General features: G+C 38.1%; 1 protein-coding gene across 1 annotated transcript in view; it reads right to left on the minus strand.

Annotated features, from left to right (window-relative positions):
- The window catches only part of Jmy (junction mediating and regulatory protein, p53 cofactor), a 60,500-nt gene that overhangs the window by 15,798 nt on the left and 22,265 nt on the right, over window positions 1-22,437 (minus strand). The window contains exons 2-7 of the mRNA XM_031359813.1: window positions 21,571-21,744; window positions 16,014-16,164; window positions 12,231-12,400; window positions 6,657-6,822; window positions 6,251-6,438; window positions 5,854-5,940 (exon numbers count right to left, since the gene is read on the minus strand). Of these exons, the coding sequence (XP_031215673.1) occupies window positions 5,854-5,940; window positions 6,251-6,438; window positions 6,657-6,822; window positions 12,231-12,400; window positions 16,014-16,164; window positions 21,571-21,744 (936 nt within the window). The remainder of the gene's footprint in view (window positions 1-5,853; window positions 5,941-6,250; window positions 6,439-6,656; window positions 6,823-12,230; window positions 12,401-16,013; window positions 16,165-21,570; window positions 21,745-22,437) is intronic.

Below are 22,437 nucleotides of genomic sequence, written 5' to 3' on the forward strand. Positions count from 1 at the left end.
GGGGGCGGTAATCCTATGACGGGTAAGGCTGCAGGTTTGATATGGAATGACCTAAGACAGGGGCCCTGGCAGAACAAAAGCACTCTCTGACTTGCTATATTTGGCCTCCCCTTTTAACTAAAACAAAAGGGGGAGATGTGGAGAGCAGGAGAGGCATTCGCCTTGACAAGATGGCGCCTACATCCGCTGTCGACTCCTGGTAAACAACTGTTTGCACATGTGCGTAGACTGAAAAGGCACCAAGTCACAGCCCATCCCGGGGCCGTCACATGGGGTGATGAGCAAACAGCCAATCATGGGCAGACATGCTGCGCTGTGGTGTATATAAGCAGTGTATATAAGCAGATTATTGGCTCGGGGTCTTCCTCTTCATGATGCAATAAATGCTTGCTGCAGAAGGATCCTAGTGTCTGCGTGTCTTCTTGCTGGCGAGACGACTGCGTGGGCTACACTGCTCAAGGCTGACACACAAACTCATGAAGCAGTCATATTGAAAACAATACACAAAACCAAAAGCTGGAACCACCTCTCCCAGACTAATTCACCTAGGACTTAAGCTCTTTTCTCTCACCCTTTCACCTCTGGGCTCCTCAACCTCAGCCCTGACAATAGCTGCTCTCCATGTATGTGCTTGGATGATGGTATCAAAGCCCACAATAAGAAGATCTTTGTTTCCGTAAGACTGTGAGAGGTGGGCTGGGAGTGGTGGCACAAACCTTTGATCTCAGTGCTCAAGAGGCAGACACAGGAAATGTCTCTGGATTCAAGGACAGCCTGGTCTACATAGTAAATTCCAGGACTGCGGTGGCTAAAAAAGACCCGGGGGTGTTTTAAAACAAACAAACAAAAAAAGAAAGGCAGGAAGGAAGAGAAAAGAAGGAAAAGAGCAAAGATGGCTTAATCAGCAAAGTGCTTACTGCAAAACAAGAGAACTGAGAAGTCATGTGGGGAAGCAGGTACAAACAAGTAGACTACTGGAGCTTACTGCCAGCCAGTGTAGCCACGGGAGCAATAAGACCCCGACATAGACAACTAAAAAGACAACAGAAACTGAGCTCTAGCATTGGAGCATGCTCCCACATGTATGTATGCCAGTGCATGTGAGTGCACACAGCCAAGGCCCACTGACACACATTTGTAATTATAATACTTGAGGAGCCAAGACAGAGGGATTGTTGTGAACTCTTAATTTACCTTTAAAAAAAATTAAAATAAAAATGTGAGTTAGGTATAATCTTTAGGTGTGAGGATATTAAAAAGTAAAAGATATGATAGGCTATCTGGATAATAAAATTTAATAACAATATTTACTAACATCAAAAGGTTTAAAAAAAAAAAAAAAAAAACCTCAGAAAGAACCTAAAATAGTAAACGTATCCAGAGTAAAAAAGGCACAAAAGAGCCATTATTAGCCAACCTAGACAATAACAAGCTTACTGTCCAGGCCACTTTGGTCACTTTATAGGTGGCAGATAACCTAATTAGGTAAGTCTTGACTTGTTCTTCCTAGTTTAAAACTACTACCTAAAAACACAAAGTTTGTGAAGAAAATGATAACTTCCAAAGTAACAAGTTAATATTAACCTCACGTAACATTTTGATGTGTATAACTGCCAAATACAATTCAATTTTGACTAAAATGAGGAACAGTGAGCCATCATTGTACATCTGAGACAGTGTCTCTACAGAATAAGACACTTTATGTCAGAGAAACCCTTCAAGTCTCACCAGTAAGAGGACAGCTTTGGTGAGGATGTTCCTCTAAACACCCCATTCCTTATCACAAAACACACTGCAGTAAATTTAGATGAAACAGAAAATAAGCAATAACTTGTATTGTTTTCAATAATGAGAGTGTTAAACACTGCAAATACCAGCTATTAACATGCGGCTCACACCTGTAAACGGCACCTGGAGGTCATGGTAGGAGGGTGATGGGCATTCTGAGTCAGTATGGGCAAAACAGTAAAACCCTGTCTCAACAAAACAGGATACCAACAATCAATTTCCAAACATAGATATGATATAAAAGACTACCATTTACAACACAGGAAACCATTTGAACCTTGAGAATGGGCATGTTAGGGTAGAGAGCACAAGACAGAGCAGGCTCAGGTTATTTTTGTCCCATTAGAATATAGTAAGAAAAGAAACTGCACAGGGCTAGTGATGGCTGTGACTTGAAAGCTACAAGAGTATGTCTGAGACACAGCCTGAAGGCATCACACGCACTGAGACACAGCCCAGGAGCACAGCATTTCCCTGGCACATACAAGCCGATAAGTTCTATTTATCTCTAGCAACACAAACAGTGACAACAACCACAAAATGGAAAGAACAAGTTTAGAAGAAAACATGAACTGAAAATTTCCATGTGGAAATAGGTCATCTAATAGATTCACAACAAAAAAGGCAGGAGAATGGTCACTACCTGATAAAGTACTGGATTTCTGTTCAAATATAAACAATGAGTGGTGGGCCTCAGACTTATTCATTATCTCATACTATATTCATATCAATACTATATAGGGGTAGTATCTCCGAATAGCACACTCAACAGAAAAGGGGAAGAACTATGAAAAAGTTTCTCTCTTGCCAGCATTTATCTAAACAGTGGTCTCAATGCTCAATGCTTTTCCAACTATCCTTGTGAAGGAATCTATCTGCTAAAATTACAGGCATATGCCACATGCCCATTGTAAGTATGTTTTTGTTGTTTTGCTTTTAAGACAGAATCTTTCTATGTAACCCATGCTGGTCTCAATTTTCCAGTGATCTTCCTGCCTTTATTTGCTAAGCTAGGATTATAGTTACGTACCACCATATCAGTGAAGGATGTTTTTAATGGGAAAACACAACTTGTTTTCTGACCATTTCTTATTTACTGGTTTGTTCAAGGGTGGTACTAGTCAGCAAGTAAACCACATTCTTTCTTCAGGTTTTCAAAGTTAATATTAGATGTTAAACTCCCTCAGAGCTGCACTTTTAAAGTTACGTGGTTTCTATGAAAAACTGTCAACAATATGGTTAATGTATTAGGAGTTATATTTTAAATGATATATCACCCAATAAATTCCAACAAAGATAACTTAAGCTTCAAAAGAGGCTTTGAGAGGCAATTATCAATTGTAATCGAAGGTTCTGGATATGCACAACCTGTGGCTTATGAGCCACACATATGAGCATCCATCCGGCTGCATGGTAGCAAGGACAGCTGAATGATTCCAACACAAAAATGTAAGCTTACAGCATTATGCAATTGGGGAGATTGCATGTTTTTGAGTGCAAATTTTTTAGAGGTAATTTAAAATGGACACATCTGAAGCAGCTCTCATTTAACTGACTATATTTGCTTTACAATGACTTACTTTGTTTCTATTTTCCTCTGTCACATCTCATGCTCGATCTAACCCTGATGTTTGGACAAATTTTAAGATAACATTTATCTCTGAGATTCCTGTAGGTTTTGATTTCTTTCTCTGTCCTTAAAAAATTCTTTGTGGAGTGGTCATTTAAGAAAGAACAAATTTTATGTTAGTAACTAAGTATAAATGAGTAGGAGCACCCTCATACCCTGTCTGATTCCTTGTCTAACTCTACAAAGCACTTTCTGACCCACAGACTTAGAAATGAAAGGGCACTAATTAATTTGCTATTTCTCGCTAAGAGAAAGACAGTCATATAACTTAAGGATAAATGACTAATTTCCTGATTAATTGTGATAATAAGGGACAGCTCTAGTTAAACTGTGCCAACTAAAGATGAACTTAGGTTTACTGACCTTCAGTGTTATGCCAAAGAAAGAAAAGAAGCCTTAAAATATGGAGTACAAAAAAATAGCCTTCCTAGCATTTTTGGTACTCAGTTATTTATAAGCTACTTTTGTTGACTAATATATAGATATATGAAAAACCCTCTGCTATCAGACTCACTGTATGTAAATATGATACATTACAGTAATGGGAAGGAAGGAAATTCCTAATGTAGCCCACATAAAGTAAACTAGTTACATACAGCAACCTGGGAATGCAGGGCAGCAGTGATTCCTCATGACATCACACCTAATGGTAAGAAGACAGAGCTTTACGCTAATTGGAATAGGCTAAGGTGTTCCTCTATCCATCCTTTCTTATATGAAATCTACCACTATATTAAATGAAAATATAAAATTCTGATAAATAAGAAACTTAGTCCACACTTGTAAATAGTAAAATTCAATAAAAATAGATTGCTTCTTCTCAATTTTATCAAGAGTCCCAATTCAAACCTTGCAAATTATCTTGTGGTATTCTAAACTTTAGGCAGACTGCAAGGAAAAGACCAGGGTTAAAAAAACAGCCTCCAAAAACAGACCCTTGGAGACAAGATCATCTGACCTTTGACTAACGGGCAAAAGCAATGCAGTGGAACATAAGCAATTTGTCCAACAAGTGGTGCTGAGGCAAACAGACATGAACATGCCAAAAGTGGACATAGACACCTTAGACTTTCCACACAACTTAACTCAAAACAGGTCATAGACCTAAGTGTAAAATGTAAAGCACAAAAGCCTTACACAGACACACCATAGCATGCAACACAGGAACTTGGAACTTGGGTTCACTGTTAGGAATAACCATATACTAAGGAAAATACCAAAAAAAAAATCTGATAAAAGACTCTTTTAAAAAACTCAATAATGATAAAAGCCAGAGTAGTTGTACATCTGGGAGGGGGAATGAGGAGGTTCTCTATATAGCAAATTTAAGGCCATGCTCTATGACGTCCTGTCAAAAAGTATCAAAAACACTGATCAAGGAATCTGATGATCATAGAAAACCATGTTCAGCACCATGTCATTTGGGAACGTAAACTAAAACTAGTGAGATACTACTCTACCTATTACAAGAGCTATCATTCTGAAAACAGCAAAAAGCTGAACAGGGTTTAACAATATAGAGTTCTCATTTATTGATGGGTAAGTGCACACTAGTACATTTACTTTGTAGAACAGCCTGGCAGTTTCTTAAAACAATATAATCTTATCTTAGTGTGCAACAATCAAAACTTTAAATCTGCATTATTAAGTGAAATAAGTCAACCTGAATATGCTACATGTGTATATTCCAAACATACATAAGGGCAGCAAAATTAATGTTTGATTCTCTAGTCACAGATTCATGTCATTTTGCACTTGATTTCACAATACCAGGAAAGAACTTCAATACAATAAACAGACTTTGGACAGCAACAATGTGCCAACACTACTGCTACTAACTGTAACACAGGTACAACCATAATAGTAATAGAAAGAGGGAGGTGCAGCTGAGAGGGACACATAAGAACTCTCACATGTACAATTTATTTTTTGCCTAAAACTCATTATTCATTCATTCAAACAAACACAGTTGCTAACTAACATCTAGTGACATAATTCTAATACTCTCAATATTTACCCTTTTCAGACACAAGTGTAGAGAGAATCTCTTATACTGTATAGAAGTATTTCCTGTTGATAAAATGTCTTTGGTCTATTAGCTTAGGCAGGAAATAGGAAAGTGGAAGTTCTGGTACACAGAGAGAGGATTTCTGGGAACAGAGTCAGGAGCAAAAGAGGAACTCTTGAGGAGACACTTGTCTAAAATCCATAAGGCGACCAGTCACGTGGCACACAGAAAAAGAATAAACAGGATAATTAAGTTATGGGCTAGTCGAAGAATAGAGCCAAGGCAACCGGTCTAGGCATTTATTCATATAGAAAACTCAGTCATTATTTCTAGAAAGAAAGTAAACAGTGGAAAAGCCTGAGGTTACAGATGGTGGCAAGTGCACACAAGTGGTTTTGTTCTATGGCCCCAGGAGTCCTTTACTTACTCTTTGTACTGTATGATGGGCTCTATATTCATCTTCACTCTGAAAACGCTGCTGGAACTTTTCATGGTGTTTTGCAATGCAAATTTCCTAGAATATAAAATGTATAAAACTTAGAAGGACCACAGCAAAGTCTATGTGACTTGTTTTAATTAGAAGCACAAGAGCTAATGAGGACTAGCTCCTTTCTCCTTTACCACAGACCACTCAGTTCCCTCTGTTAACACCCAACCTCACTAAGTAAGGCTAGGATACTGACATCAGAACCTCTCCTGCAGGGATGCAGAAGCTGTGTCCATTAGCAAGTCACCCTCAGAACAGTAATAATGGCAAATCATATTACAATTTGAATTATTAGACATGAATCAAGTATAAAAGTATAAAAACAAGACTTCGATACCTTTTTATTTCTGAGGTAGGCTTTCTTGGCTGAGACACGGCCCCTTCTTGCTTCCAGCTGGCGTGCCTTCTGCTGCAGTTTCTGTAGCTCTTCCCTCTGTGCATGCACAGATGCTGCCATCTCTTCCTTCTCCAGCATGGCCTCCATGCTTTCGTAAGTGTCATAGTACACCACTTCATCTCTCTTTTCTGTTACATAAGTGGTGGTTAAGAACGAGATTCTTCATTAAGTAGTGATTAAAGGGTAAGGAAATAGACCTCAGACTAAATTATGCAAAATGTTTAGCAGTGTCTGGTACACAGTAAGTATTCAATAAAGACACTCCTCACTCTCCCACATACCACATACCACACAGGCAAAAGTGATTCTGATTCTAGATGAACCATCAGTTAAATGCATGCCATACCTGATATAAGTCTTTTGATGCTCTCCAACTGTGCAGTTAGTAATAACTCTTCACACTTCAAGATTTCAAACTGTACTTCATACAACTGAAGTTGCAGATCATAGTAGTCAGATTCTAGCTGATCCAACTGAGCTATAGCTTCTGTACCACCCTGTAAACTTTGCATCTGCAGTAAAAATAACATCATTAACTGCTTTAGGAAAGAAATGAGTGCCAGGCAGTGGTGGCACACTCTTTTAATCCCAGTGCCTGGGAGACAGAGACAGGGGAATCAGTTTGAGGTCAGCCTGGTCTACAGAGTGACTTCCAAGAGAGGCAGGGCCACAGAAAATAACAAAACAAATAATCAAATGAGTGAATGAAATAAGTAAAAAAGGAAAATCATATTCCTGAGCTAGGTGTGGAACTGATAATGCAGAGAAGACCACCTAAGGCCAGGAGTCTGAGGGTCACCTGGAGAACACAGGCCTAGTGGCACAGGCCTAGCTACTCAGGAGGTGAAGCTGTTAGATCAATTCTAGGCCAGCCTGGTAAAGAATTTGTTCAAGGTCAATCTGACAACTTACTGAGACATTTATCTTAGACTAAACATGTTAGGGAGCTGGGAACAGCTCAGCCATAAAAGTGATGGCTTGCTTAAACAACACCACCATCAAGGTTTAGTTTCCACTATGGGGGAGTGAGGGGCAGAAGACATCTATAAGTTTAGAAAATATGCATAGAACCAAAGAAGAGAGGAGGGCACCTCTTACACATAAGGGAAAAACAAAAACCAAGCATGTTTGTTGTGTGGAAAGGGAACTCTAAAACTTAGCATCTGCTTTTGAATTGAGAAGAAGAACCACTGACATTTGTGCTAGGGTGGTAATACATTGTTTCCCTAAATGTGAGCAAACCGTGCTGTAGACATTGACAGGTTGCTTTGTGGTGAGTTATATTATAGCTTTTTTCACTGTTTTATGATAGGTTTTTTTTTTATGCTTTGTTTTTCTCCTTTATGTGCAAGAGGTGCCCTCCTCTCTTCTTTGGTCCTATGAATATTTTCTAAAAGTATAGATGTTTATTTTAAAAAGGCTCAGTGGTAGAATACTTACTTAGCATCTATGAGATCCTAGGTTTAATCCCCAGGAATAAAAGTGGAAAAAATATAAATAATGAAAAAAAAAAAAGAGGAAAAGATATTACAAACCCAGTCTCTTTACCATATAAGCTCACTCCTTGGGGTTAGAGCTCTCTGACAAGGCCCATACACAAAATGCCTTCTGATAGCAATCTCCATAGCTTCCTTTGGTGACCATTGAAATCTTAAAGTGGGTAAACAGCTAAGGCACAAGAATTGTATCTTTCTCCTCTTTGTAGTCCCTTCCATAATACTTACACAAAATGCCTATCAGATTTACAGTAGTATTGTGCTCTACATTGCATTCTCTTTCTATGCAGGCATTATGACACATAGGAACTACACATCACCATTTTCTCAAGAAGAAAGGAGTAAGTTTGCAGAACTGAGACCCACGAACTTGTTCTGTTCAGCATGGCAGCTACTAGCTTTAAGTGGTATTTTTATTAAAATAAAAATGTGCTTACTACCTTCATTGTGAGATGTTCTGATGGACAGTGCCATCAAGATCTTAACTATTCATGATAGTGTTCAATATTCCATGTCCTAAAGTAAAACTGAAATAGAGAAATATAACTTGCCTACATCCTTTTAGGAAAAACCGAAAGAAATAAATGAGTTGGCTTCAATACACACACACACACACACACACACACACACACACACACACACACACACACAGAGAGAGAGAGAGAGAGAGAGAGAGAGAGAGAGAGAGAGAGAGAGAGAGAGAGAGAAAATATATATACTCAGAAATAAAAAAACCCATTAGCTTAAATTTTCTGATGTGAAAGAGAAAATGCTGTTAAGAAAGCTTTTTACATGAAGGTGGGGTCCTTTCTGGAGTTTTCTTATGCATCTTCTGGGAACCAGAAGACAGAAGCACTCTGATAACTCAACTGTACTTTCTATAACTGGTTTCTTAATGGCATCGTAACTTTAGTATCTTCTACTTCAATTAGTAACTATAAAGAAAATAGCCTAAGTTTAACTCAAAATCAAACAAAAAGAAATAGTGCTTAATCTTTGTCTTCGTCAATGTTCTATTGCTGTGTAGAGACACTGTGACCAAGGCAACTTTTATAAAAGAAAGCATTTCCTTCTGGATAGCTTCTAGTTAAGTCCTAACCCTTCTCAAGTAGTGTTCCTTCTAGATGACTAAGCAGTCAAATGTGTCCTGTGGGGACCACCAGTATTCAAGCCACCACAATCTTAAATGTGAATAAAATTAAAATGCCAAATAGAGTATTGCTCAAGAGATTATCAATATCTAAGTGTTAATTTGGAAAATGTATTTCAAGTTCATCATTATCCTCATGAAAAGCATTCCTAATTATATTAATTCTTTAATCTTTTAATTTTATTATCAAGAATTTTGTTTTTAAAATAACCTAAGTAAATAAACATAGTGGGTTGTTTGAGCTACAATTTTACATTCCAACAGGTAATTTCTTCTACTTCCGTATCTTCCTCAGACAACACAAAAAGTTTAGAGCTGGATTACTTGGTCCTTTCTCTTCCTGTCTCCTCCCATTTCAAAATGCAATACTGACATTTTTTTTTTTAAAGAACGAATCTCCAGCACTCAGGAAGCCAGCCTCTGTTGTTTGTACAAGGTAAATTTCAGGCCTGCCAGGATTACAAAGACCTTGTTTCAAAAACAAATAAAAATAAGTCTCTATTAATCTAAAATCATGGGTAGGGCTATATTACAAAGACGTCAAGGGAAAGCATCTGCTTGGAATGGGTTTAATATTTTACATGTGTTCTTTTTCTCATGAGTAATGTAGACACCTTAAATTACAGCTATTAAAACTGACAGTACATCACAGTTAAATACATATAAAGCACAATACCTATATTATACATACAAGCATAAACTAGGCAAGAATGACTAACCGACAATTTTTTTAAATGCTCTGAAGAATTCAGACACATAATGCAGACACATAAAAGCAGACTATTACAATCATGGATGTGGCTTAGAGAAAATGACAACACAGACACAAACTCTAGACCTCTAGTTCAGCCTCTTCTCTACACTGGAGGTCTACTTATAAAAAGCTGTACTTACTAATGTTGGAGGTCAGGTGTCTTTGCCTTTGGCACCCTGTATTGGCAGAACAGCTCAGGAGTAGACAGATCATATCAACACTAAGTAATGAGATGAAAGTAAAGTCTACCTCACAAGCAATAAACAGGCTAACTTTAAAGGAAAATCCAAACAGCCAAAAAAAAAAAAAAACCAACAAGAAAGAACCAGCTCAATAAAGGGAGACTGCAGTAGAAATGCCTCGGGGAAATAAGGGATGGGGCTGAAATCCTTCAGAGATTGAATACAAATGTAAATCGTCCCAGACAAAGCCCAATTTTACCTAACAACAAGAAAACATAAGAGGGGGGCTGGCGAGATGGCTCAGCAGGTAAGAGCACTGACTATTCTTATGAGAAAAATAGTTTAGGGGTAACTGCTCAATAAATATGCTAAAGCTGATTAAATAAATTAATAATTATTAAATATCAAACAACCTAGTGTAATCATAAAGCAGGGAACTTGAAATAATGATTGAGGAGGTAAATAAATGAATCAAACATCCTTAACATTTTTAAGCAAATCACCAGGCACCAACAGAAGGTCAGTCAGTGCTGTCCTTGGACATGTAAAAACAGGAGATGGGGAAAGAGGCATCAATGTTTTCTTAATGAAGACAGTCAAGAGAACTAAGCCCAACCCTGCTCTGTTCCTGACGTAAAAGGTAACAGCATGTGGCCTGGAGAGGGCCACTTCCAACACTGTTCTACTGCCTCAAGACTCTTTCTAAAATTTTGCCAACAAAATTTTTTTTCAGCTGGGCAGTGGTGGCCCACGCTTTTATTCCCAGCACTCAGGAGGCAGGGGCAGGTGGAGGTTTGAGTTCAAGGCAGTGGGTTGACAGAGCAAGCTCCAAGACAGTCAGAGTTGCACCGAGAAATCATGTCTCAAAAAAACAAAAACAAGCCGAGCAGTGGTAGTGCACGCCTTTAATCCCAGAACTTGGGAGGCAGAGGCAGGTGGATTTCTGAGTTCAAGGCCAGCCTGGTCTACAGAGTGAGTTCCAGGACAGCCAGAGCTACAGAGAAACCCTGTCTCAAAAAACCAAAAAAAAACCAAAAACAAAAACAAAAACAAAAGAAAAAAGAAAAAAAAAAAAAAGAAACTTTTCTTTCAATAAGCAATAAAGCTCCATTGGCCTTTTTTTTTACCTCAGTGTATGCTATTCACTATTAAACAAAAAGCTACTATGAAATATCATGTGTCCAGATCTTCACAGGTGATAGATAATCTTTAAGTGGTTGCTAAACATTATCCCATAAAAACGGTATAAAAATGGGGTACAAAGTATGGTGGTTTAGATGAGAATGGGCCCCTGATAATGTCCACCAAGTCCTCTCAAGTTTAAGTGCTTGGTCCCAGTTGGTAAACTGTTTGCAAAGGATTAGGATGTGAGTCTTTGTTGGAGGACTTATGTCACTGGGAATGGGTTGTGAAGTTTCAAGACTATCACCATTCCCAGTTGGCTCTTGAGCTTCTTTTCCAATTGAAATGTAAGCCATCAGCTACTGCTCCAGTGTCATGCTTGCCTGCAACTATGCTCCCTGCTGTAATGGTCATAGTCCCTACGCCTCGAGAACCATGCCTTGGTCATGGTGTCTTAGCACAGCTATAAAAAGTGCCTAAGACAACTAGTGCCTAATTATCAACTGTCAACCTGACACAGCCTAGAACAACTTGTAAAGAATCTCAGTTGAGTAACTGTCTTTATCATGTTGGTCTGTGAATATCCATCAAGGGCTATAATGACTGTTAACAGATGTTGGAGACCTTAGCACACTGGGCCGAACCCCTGAGCAGGTGGTCCTGGGTAGCTGAACATGAGCCTAAGCCAGTTGAGAGAACAAGCCAGCAAACAGGTTTGCTAGAAGCCTTGGTGTTCCTCAGTGATGAACTGTGACCTGGAAGTAAACCAAATAATCCCTTTCCTCCCCTTAGCTATTGGTCTATATTTTATCACAGCATCAGAAAGACACTAAACATGCTAAGCATGATGTCATAGGCACTAAAGAGACAGGGAAACTGGATACCTGAGTTGGCCAACCCAGCTTAATTGACAAATAAAGGGCAGAGAAAGATCTTTCCTCAAAGTGATCATATGAGGAATGACACCCAAGGCCTCATGCATACACATGCATACACATACAAACACACACATCTACATCTGCACATGTATACCAACACTTACACAAACATGCACATAGGTATACACACACACAAAGCACATAAAATTAACTGACAATGTAATCAAAACGGTGTTATAAAAAAATAGTAAATAAGATGTTTACCAAAATCAAGAATCTTATTTATGCAAATCTTAATATTTTATATTTTCTAAAATTTTAATGATAGCTTTTGTTACCTCTTCTTTTAGTGCATGTTTCTTCTGTTCCAGACAAATCTCTTTTGCTCTCATCATCTGCAAAGTCTCTTTAGAAACTGCATACTGGAGTTTTTCCATTCGCTCAGCAGCTGCTGCCCATGATGCTTTGCCAAATTTCTTCTGATCTGCTCGCATCCGATCATACACAGCTGTTAACAGTAGTTTCGTACAAATATTAAGGCACAAAACTACTAGACACTGAAGAACTATAAAGCCTTAGATTTCACTGACCTCCACAATAAATTATACTTAATGTCTCTATCACATAGTCCAAATATCATGCTTTCTCTTGTTATCATGTAGTGGTACATGCCTTTAGTCCCAGCACTCAGGAGACAAGTAAATCTTCAAGTTTGAGGCCAGCTAGGTCTACATTCTGAATTTCTGAACAGCCAAAGCTACATAGTAAGACACTGTCTCAAACAAAACAAAGAAACAACCTACTCCATGGGATGGGGAGATGGCTGAGAAGGTAAGCATGTCTACTGGTCCTGCAAAGGACCTGCATTTGGTTCCCAACATCCACACAGTAGTTTTAACCAGTTTTAACCAGTTCAGGAGAATTAAATGCCCTTATTCTGGCTTCCTCGGGATTCTGTACACATGTGATTTACATAAATTCATAGATTCACATACATACACATACATCAAAAATGTATAAATTGTAAAATAAAAGAAAATTGAGGCTGGGTATGGTGAGTTACATAGTGAGTTTGTTACAGGACAGCCAAGGCTACATAGAGAGATCCTGTCTTAAAAAAGAACAAAAAAGAAATTAATCAACAAAACTAACATTTAGGAAGGGGGAGGAGGAGTGAACATAATGAGTGCACATGCGCACAAAGAGATATATAGCATACATGTATATGTTAGTTTAAATCTAATCCCTAAATATTCACTGACCCACCCAACAATAAATTAAACTTAGTGTCTTTAATGCACAGTTCAATAATATATATTCTCTGCTATCTTGAATAGTGGTGCATGCCTTTAATCCCAGCACTCAGGACATAGAGTAGGTGAATCTTTAAGTTTGAGGCCTAATGTTATTTATTCCTAATAACATTTATGAAATTTTGTGATGACCAGAGGAAGAACTAAAGCCACATGTGAATACAGGTGGGAGCAGCAGCCCTCACAGGCAGCACAGCCTTCTTCTTTCCCACAAAGGAAGAGCTTCCTAGTTTGTGATAATAGAACTAGAAGGATCAAATGCTCATCGCTGATCTACAGCTAATATGTTCCAATTTTAAAAAGCAGAAATGGAGAGATGGCTCAGCAATTATGAACTCCCAAACTCTTCCAGGGGACCTGAAGTCAATTAGCAGCACCCACATTAGACAGCTCATAGAGACAAAAATGCCATCTCCAAGAGAGCAATGCCTTGGGCCTCCATGAGCACCTGCAATCACATCCATATAACCACACAGACATGCATATACATAACAAATAAACTCTCTTTTTGAAAATGCTTTATCACAGATAGGAGCACTGGCAGTGGTGCCTCCTGAAACCTTAAAAGAACTACAGATCCTTATGCCAGTCACACTTTAACAAATGACAGAAGCTGGGGATTTGACTAGCTCAAAGTACAATGTGGGACACACAACATGGGATAATCTCACTATACTTACAAAAGTGATTAATTTTGTAGCGTTTGTCTACCTTTTACAATATAGAACTTAGTAAGCTTTGCTTTAAAGTTTTCAGAAATCCTTTATTTTAGTTTTATTTATATGTGCAGGTGTTTTGCCTAAATGTGTGCCTGTGCACGCCATGTGTACTTGGTGCCCATGTGGTCTTGGAGACCAGAAAAGAGCATTGGATTCCCTGGAACTGGAGTTAACAGAAAGTTGTGAGCCACTAGGTGGGTGCTGGGCATTGATCTGGGTTCTTTGGAAGAGCAGCCATTGCTCATAACTGCTGTGCCATCTCTCCAACACCAGAACTTCTTTCTTTAAAAAATACGTTCATTAATAATTTACATGCCTCTTAAAAAGTAACTGTAAGTCAATTCCTTATGCTTACCTTCTCCACTCCTACACTGATACTCAAATACAGCCAGCTATAAAACTACCTCTGGTGCTTACTTTACAAATACTGCTACTTCTTGACTTACAGTATTTAAAAATCACACGTTCCTGTTCTGACAGATAAGGAATTTGCTTCCTTAGAAGTTCTGCTCCCTTTTCTTGGTCTCTCTAAGCTTTGTTGCTATAGTCACTGCTGTTCTTAGTGGCTCTGAGGGAATAGCTTTTTCTAAAAATAACGTTTACTTTTTGCCAGACCCTGAAATCATGTTAAATAGCACGCCTTAAGCTCATTTTAGACTATGTTCAATTTATTTCCCTACTGTGTGCTCAGGCTATCTAACTTGCCATTAAGAAAACAATGAAACCACCATTACTAGACCTTGAATTTTCCATGTAGTCATGTTGTACAGTAAGCTAAATGCATAGCTTTGATCTTAAAACTATATACACTGCCATGCCCCTCATCCAGAATAATGTATGTATGTGTTGTGGTGATCATTTGCTGAAAGCAGGCAACAAAAGGTTGAAATCAATATTAAAGAAACCAAAGGTCCACCACACTGTTGGAACCGCATGTGGATGGAGGTCAGTGACATGTATGCAGTTGTGAGTACTATCTTGGGGGAGCTTGAATCAGTAAAACACCTCTTATACATTTTTTAGAATCCTTTCTTTCTCATATCATGTTTTCTGTGCTCTTCAATAAATACAAAGCAAAATCCTTTGTTAGGGAAAGACAAAAGACTGCAAATGGAGACACGGGAAAACAAGTGTTTTGGATTCACTGTTAGTCTAAACTGCCACAAGAGGAAGAATCTTTTTTAACATGGACTGTGACAACAAGGAATACACTAGCAAGAGGAGCTTTAGTTTTCTACTCAGCATCTTCTTGGTCCTTAATTTAAGGTCTCAAACAAAATATCCCTTGTCTGTTTTACATCAAAAATATTTCTGCCATTTTAAATTTTCTGACCATCTTTTAAAATTGTACTCAAATAGCAAAGCAACTGTAAGATCAATAAAGTAGAGCGCACTATGGGGTAAACAGTCTATTTTAACAAAGATACATTTTAAAATCAAGTCTGTGAGGTTTAGTTCTATAAAAAATCACTTGTTTGCATATAACATGGGAAATTGTTTCAATAGTGTTTCTCCATTCATTAGCTTTATCCAAGATTAAATGACCTTACTGTGTCTGTTTCTGTATTTTTAACAGGGCCTCAGACCTTAGTAGGCCCCTAGACCTTACCAAAACTGACTACATGGTAGAAGTACCATCCAGACCATAAACTCAAGCACACAGACAATAGTACCTGCCAAATAAAAACAAAGACCTAATCCATCAAAATCATAGTTCTGGGACAGTTTCTAAATGTACTGATCTTGCTTTTTGGCTTCTGTAGTTCCGCTTCTGGCTAACTAAAACTGTTAACTGATGTATGTAAACATAACATAGTTTTGTGCTTAAAAGCTCATCCTGAGAAAGACTCAGATTTCAAACACCCAGTGTAGTTACCAGGTGGGTAATAAACACTTAAATCCATGTCCAAGCAGTCTTCTTGGTGGCTACCCCACAACAGCTCTCTCGAGCTTTTTCTATCGAGTGGGTATGGTACACACATATACCTTGGCACTGACTGACTGTCCAAACTCTACTATACAATTATTCTAAACATATAAAGAGTTAACTACTCATCTTCAAAAATGCCTTAGGAGTCTTAAAGCTTACCTTTCTGAGCTTTTGCTGTTATTTCAAAATATTTGACAGTGAGATCCTGAATAGACAAAACAGCCATGTGAGCTTTCCGCTGCCAGTCAGCATCTTCTTTCTGTAGACTCTCAATTCTTCGAGGCCCCAAATAATCATTCTCCATGGAAATCTTCAGAGAGAAAAGGGGGAAATCTTTTACTCATTCCTCAAACATTTTATGGGTGTAATATACCAGGCTTAATGCTAAAATAAAGAACACTACTTGCATCCTGCTCTAGAAGAGAAGTTAGTGATTTTAAACTGAGTGACTTAACAACAGCGCTGAAACCTTCTGACATGGGAATCTGTCCTTCCCATTCTTCCCTTTCTACCTTCTTCCATCCTCCCATCCCCACCTAGAAGATTAAAGGCAAAACAATACCTCCGTCATCTGAAGTGCTGTTGGATTAGTTATGTGTCTGTCTCCTCCTTCACAAACAATATAAACATGCTTTATGCACCACGTTTCCTCTGCTGCTCTGTAGACTTTTGAACTTAGCAGTTACAATGCTGCAGCCAATTGCTAGAAAGCTCAGCTAATCATTTATTGTATTTTATTGTACTCAAGGCACTAAGCCACAATCCTCTCTTAACATCTTTTCCTAACTTGGAAAACTTGAAGATGTTAGAGGAGCCCTGTTCAGCTGGGTTATGTGCTAAAAACAATGACAGTTTTGTTTGGAATTTCAAGGCTAGAGAGAAAACAGAGCCTGTTTTAACATGGAAAAAGGTGTGTGTCAGTTTTGGTAGCCAACAGAGTAAAACAAATTTATAAATACAAATTCTCTGGCACAGAACTCCTTAAGTACATCATTGCTAGGATACTGCATTTTGTAAGAAGTTATTATGGTATTTCTGTGCATTGTTAAGATATTAGGAGAATGTAACTTCGGATTCTTCAGTAAAGCAAATGCCAGCACAGATGTGTGAATAGACTTACTGACACTGTTAAGTACAATGTAACTTTTTTTAGGCAATGGGAATGTTTGTTCAATGATAAGGAATTATCAAGAACTTTTTTAAAAGCCTTACTTTTATGTGTTTATGTATACATATGTATTTTTTCTGTGTGTATGTGTCATGTGTGTGTGCTAAAGTGACAGTGGAGGGCATTAGATCCTTTGGAGTTGGAGTTACAAATGGTTGGTTATAAGCCACCCACTATGGGTGCAGGGAACCAAAGTAAGATCCTCTGAAAAAGTAGTAAGCATTCTTAATCGCTGACCCATCTCTCCACCTCATCAGAGCTTCTTAATACACCAGCCAAGACTGAAATGGTTATTGCAGCATTCACCTGTAACCCTAGTTACTCAGGATGCCAACAAGGCAGATCCAAAGATCAAGGCCAAGATTGTACAGTGAGAGGGCTGAGACTGCAGGCCAGTAACAAGGTATCTGAGTGGCATCCAAAGATCCTGGATTTGATTCCCTGCCACATATCTCACAAAAGATTAGTATCCAAATAGGAGATGCCAAGTTAAGAAAAAACTGGCAAAAGACCTAAGGAAACGGGACATATGGCTAATTGGCATATGAAAATTGTTCTATATCACTAATCAAACGGGAAAGTAAATCAAACCCACAATCAGGTATCATCTTACCCTATTTAATTGGATATTCACAAAGGCAAAAGGTCACAAATACTGGAAAGGAACTAAAGAAAGGGGAGGTTTTGTACACTGCTGTGGGAACACTTTAGTGTTAACTATTATGGTAGCTCCACAGATAAGTAAAAACAGACCACATAGTCTTCCAGTCCTACATCTAGGTGTATGCACAAAGGACGTGCCAGCAGTATGCTGAGATATGTGTGTCTAATGTTAACTCAGCATTATTCACAATAGTGAAGAGATGGGATGAATGTGTGTTCAACAAGACAAATGAAAAGCACAGATATGCACACAGACGCATATAAAAATGCCATTCAGCCTCTACTAAGGAGTAGAATGGTACTAACTCATGTAGAAGGGAGGGACTTGGAGCATAGGGAAGATTTTGGTCAAAGGACACAAAATTTCTTTTAGTAAGAGTAAGTTCCAGAGATTGATACAACATAGCAAAATATACTTAACAATATATAATACTCTTTAAAAATATAACAGCAGATCCTACCAGTTCTCACCAAAATTTGGCAAATTATATAAAAAGTTAAGTAGTTCAAATTTGCACTTATACAATATAAAATACATGACAAATAGTTTTATTAAGTATTCACTTTAAATAAAAAATAAATTGTAATGGCACTGCTAACATGCTCCCTAGCCCCAAAGGTTCATCCATTACAAACTTGTTCCCGGGGTGGTCGGTAATGGAGGTTTGGTAAAGCCCTTTAAGAGAGTGTGCCTGGTAAAAGACTCTTCCTTCAGCTGAGGGCCTGACTGACTGCACCATCATCTTTTCACACTTTTCACACACTACTGCACCCACCAAAAGCTGTCTTTCTGATGTTCTCCCTAGAGTGGCACCATGCTCAGACTACTAACTTACCTTTCCTTGGCACTGAAAAGACCCTGCTTTGGACATTTTGTTTCAGTAACACAAAACAGACCAACATTCTGACATACTATAAACATTCTTAAGTCTTCCAATCTATTAATATGCTCTACCTCTCCAGTTAGACACCCTATAATTTCAGCAAAACTTTGGTGTTTATGTGTTCAGAGCTACTGGGGATAGGGCATTAGGCATGCTAGGACAGGTGGTCTGTAGGTAACTGCATTGTTTTACATTTCATTTTTATTTTCATATTGTAATAATCACTGATGGCATTTACATTTTTTCAATTTTAAATTGTTCACTTCCACCCAAAGCTACAACCCAAAGTTTTCATACTGACTATATACCAAAATTCCATTAAACTTACATATTCTTCCTAATAACACCTTTACGATTCCTTTGAATTTTTAACACGATCTTTCTAATACTAGGTTTTACTTAACTTTATCCAGTGTATTATTTGACTGCTGTATTGGTTTACTTCTGGGGAGCCCTCCAGGCTAACCATGAGGAAAAGGACTGAGAAGATAGAAATGCAAGCTGGGAGAAGCTCAGGGTCAGACCTACATAGTGAGCTTCAGGGCAGTCAAAGACCCTGTCTCAAAAAAGAAGAAAACACACATACATACACAATCTACATTTGCTGACTTAAAAAGAAATATGTTTTTCATGTAACCAAAGTTTGGTTTCAGATTTTTGTCTAAGTTTTGTCTGTTTCCTTTCTTATTCTCAATCTTTTTTCCTTTTTAATTTAATCTCTTTTTGGAACTTGTTTGTTCTACGGTGCTGAGCATATACTTTATCGTTTTGTTTTTTTTTCTAACAATTTCAGTGAGAAGCTTCAAAAGTTATTTTAGACCCTCCTCTAAAAAACATGCTTAATGTCATAAATATTCCACAACCCAAGCTTCAGTTTCACCCTTGATGTCTTCTAAAGGGTGCAGAGGAGAGTCAGTTCTCCCAGAGACATCAATAAGCCTGCCCAAAGTTTAGTAGTGCCCACACAAGGCAATCCTTTTGGAGACATGGTACTAGTAGTGCTATGGACTAACCAAAACCACTGTAGACTACTAGTTAGAAATGCATTTATAATGCTATCAATTCAATACAAATCTGTTACCTATACACAGAAAAACATAGCAGTAGAATAAATTTCAGCATCAGAAATAGCATAGTATTAAATATACATACTGCTATTTTCCCTACTTCAAGACTTGTAAACTGATAATTATCCCTACACACAATACATATCATACCAATATGGGTCAGAGTGAAACATGTTTCTACCTCTATCTTTATAAATTAAGAAAAAATAAGTTCCAGGAATTAGACTGGTAAAGGAGCTGTCTAAAATATAAATCCTAGGTTCAATTTGACCATTATAAAAAAAAAAAAAAAGTTAAAACTTTTTTTTGAAATTTTATTGCTAGCTTGACTATAATCTTCTATTTAAGTCTCAATTCTCAATTATTGTACTGGTTAGTTTTAGTTTAACGTCAACTTCATACAAAGCCAGAGTTATTTTACAAGGAAGCTCAATTGAAAAAAAAATGCCCCCTACTAGATTATCCTGTGGGTAGGCCTCTTCACTGATGAAGAGGGGTTTGGGGGTACACAGTTCACTGTGAACAGTGCAACCCCTTAGGTCCTGGGTTCTGTAAGAAAGCAGGCTGAGCAAGCCATGGGGAACGAGTCTGTTAGCAGAACCTCTCTATGGCCTCTGCATCAAGTCCTTCCCACAGATCCCTGCCCTGTTTGAGTTCCTGTCCTGACTTCAGTGATGGACTATGATGAGGAATTGTAAGCTGAAAAGCCTTCTCCTCCACCCCCATGTTGCTTTTGGTCATGGTACTTTATCACAGCAAAAGAAACCCTAAGACAATGAACTTCAGCGGAATTAAAATATGTATATCTACAAGATAATAAGCAATTGATTTTAGCTGTGCTTATAACAAATACTTTGCCAATTATAATCCCTTTTTTTTAAATGTGTGTATTTTCTAACTTAACAGTAACTAGTAAAAATGTGATTTTTAAAGCATTCTTTGGAATTACACTGACTTAAACTGATGACTACTACAAACTACAGACAAGGACATAAATGATCCCAGTGAGTAATTTGTGTAATAGTACCAATTAGTATTTTCACCTGACACAATATGAACTCAGTAACTGGATGTAGTGAATTATTACGAAATATGCCTGTGTGCAATAAGCATTCTTAAGAATGCACAAAGAACAAGGAATAAAACAGTAGGGGTTGATGGTGTAAGAGGTAACAGCCTAGAACAACAAATATAGTAAAATACCATTTTTTTTTTGTTTGTTTTTGAGACAGGGTTTCTCTGTGTAGCCCTGGCTGTCCTGGAACTCACTCTGTAGACCAGGCTGGCCTTGAACTCAGAAATCCACCTGCCTCTGCCTCCCAAGTGCTGGGATTAAAGGCGTGCACCACCACCGCCCAGCTGTGAAATACCATTTTTACCTTAAAGAAAGTTACTAATGTAAATAAATGTTTCTCCTCACACTGCTTCCCAAGAAAAATGGAGTTACTAGTGGCATTAGCTCATTCATACAGTCTACAGATTTTCTCAAGTGGATACTCAATACTCACTGTATTAATTAATAGAATCTTAAGTAGCCAATCCTGAATTGCAAAGGTGCAACACTGCAACAGTCCAAACTGGTGAGACGACCATGACATCTAGTTCTTTTCTGCCTTTCAGGTTAGATTCTCAAAAAATGTCTATAGTTGATTTTTACAAGTTAAGTAAATTCTAATATCCAGTCTTAGGTTTCTGACACCCTTTCAATGCAAGTGCATATTTTTAAATAACTGACAATTCAGTATTTTTCAAAAGTTTTAAGACTATGGCAATTGAATGTCCCAACAAAGGAAAAGGAAAGGCCAAGAATCTGTTTGCATTATTTAAAAAAACTTCCTTTGTAGTTAAAATGTGTGGCTAGCAAGCCTCAGAACTACTAAGCAGAGTGGCTACAGTTTAAGCTTTAAAAAAAAAAAAAAAAAAAAGCAAAATACCTTGATCTGCTGTCTTCGCAGCATGGCAAGCTCTCGCATGTCTCGGAATGGCTGAAGTAAATACTGGTAGAGTTCAGTTGTAGCCTCTGCAAGGCTGCTGTAGGCTTCGTCCTCCATCTGATACAAGTCCAAAAGCTCTACCATGCTTTCTATAGTCTTGTGCTTGTCCAAGAGCTGTGAACAAGAAAGTTTCAATACTAAGAAAACTAAATACAGTGACTGATAATACTGTACTTGCTTTTGAGCCAGAATCAAGAAGGAAGTAAACAATTTGTAGGTCATCATTCCTTTCTATACTTCAAGTGTCTTACTGTACAAGACCACAGCCTGATTCATTAGAGAGAAAGGGATACTACCTACCTGCCTTTAAATTGTCATCTAGCAAATGTTCTCCAATCACATAATGAAACAAAGCCAAAGAATACTCTATCATTGTGCTGGCTGATTGTTAACACAACCTATACACATTTGGGAAGAAGGAATCTCAACTTAAGACTGCCCCCTCCATCAGGCTAGCCAAGGGACATTTCTATGGGGCATTTTTTGATTACTATTTGAGGCATGAGGGCCCAGTTCCTGGGGGTAGTGTCATCCTCAGGTAGCTGAGTAGAAGCTATAGAGAAGCTTAGCATCGTCCTCATCCATATAGTGAGTGGGAAAGCAACCTCAGCTACATAAGATCCTATCTCAAAAACTACCTACCAGCACCCAGTGTGCGACAAACAGACAGACAGACAGACAGACAGACAGACAGACACACACACACACACACACACACACACACACACACACACGAAAACCAACTACCTCCAAAGCATGAAGACAGACCCATCAAAAAACTCTTAAAAACTTAACAGAACTAGTATA

The sequence above is a fragment of the Mastomys coucha genome, unplaced genomic scaffold, assembly GCF_008632895.1.
Source record: "Mastomys coucha isolate ucsf_1 unplaced genomic scaffold, UCSF_Mcou_1 pScaffold8, whole genome shotgun sequence".
Classification (NCBI taxonomy): Eukaryota; Metazoa; Chordata; class Mammalia; order Rodentia; family Muridae; genus Mastomys; species Mastomys coucha.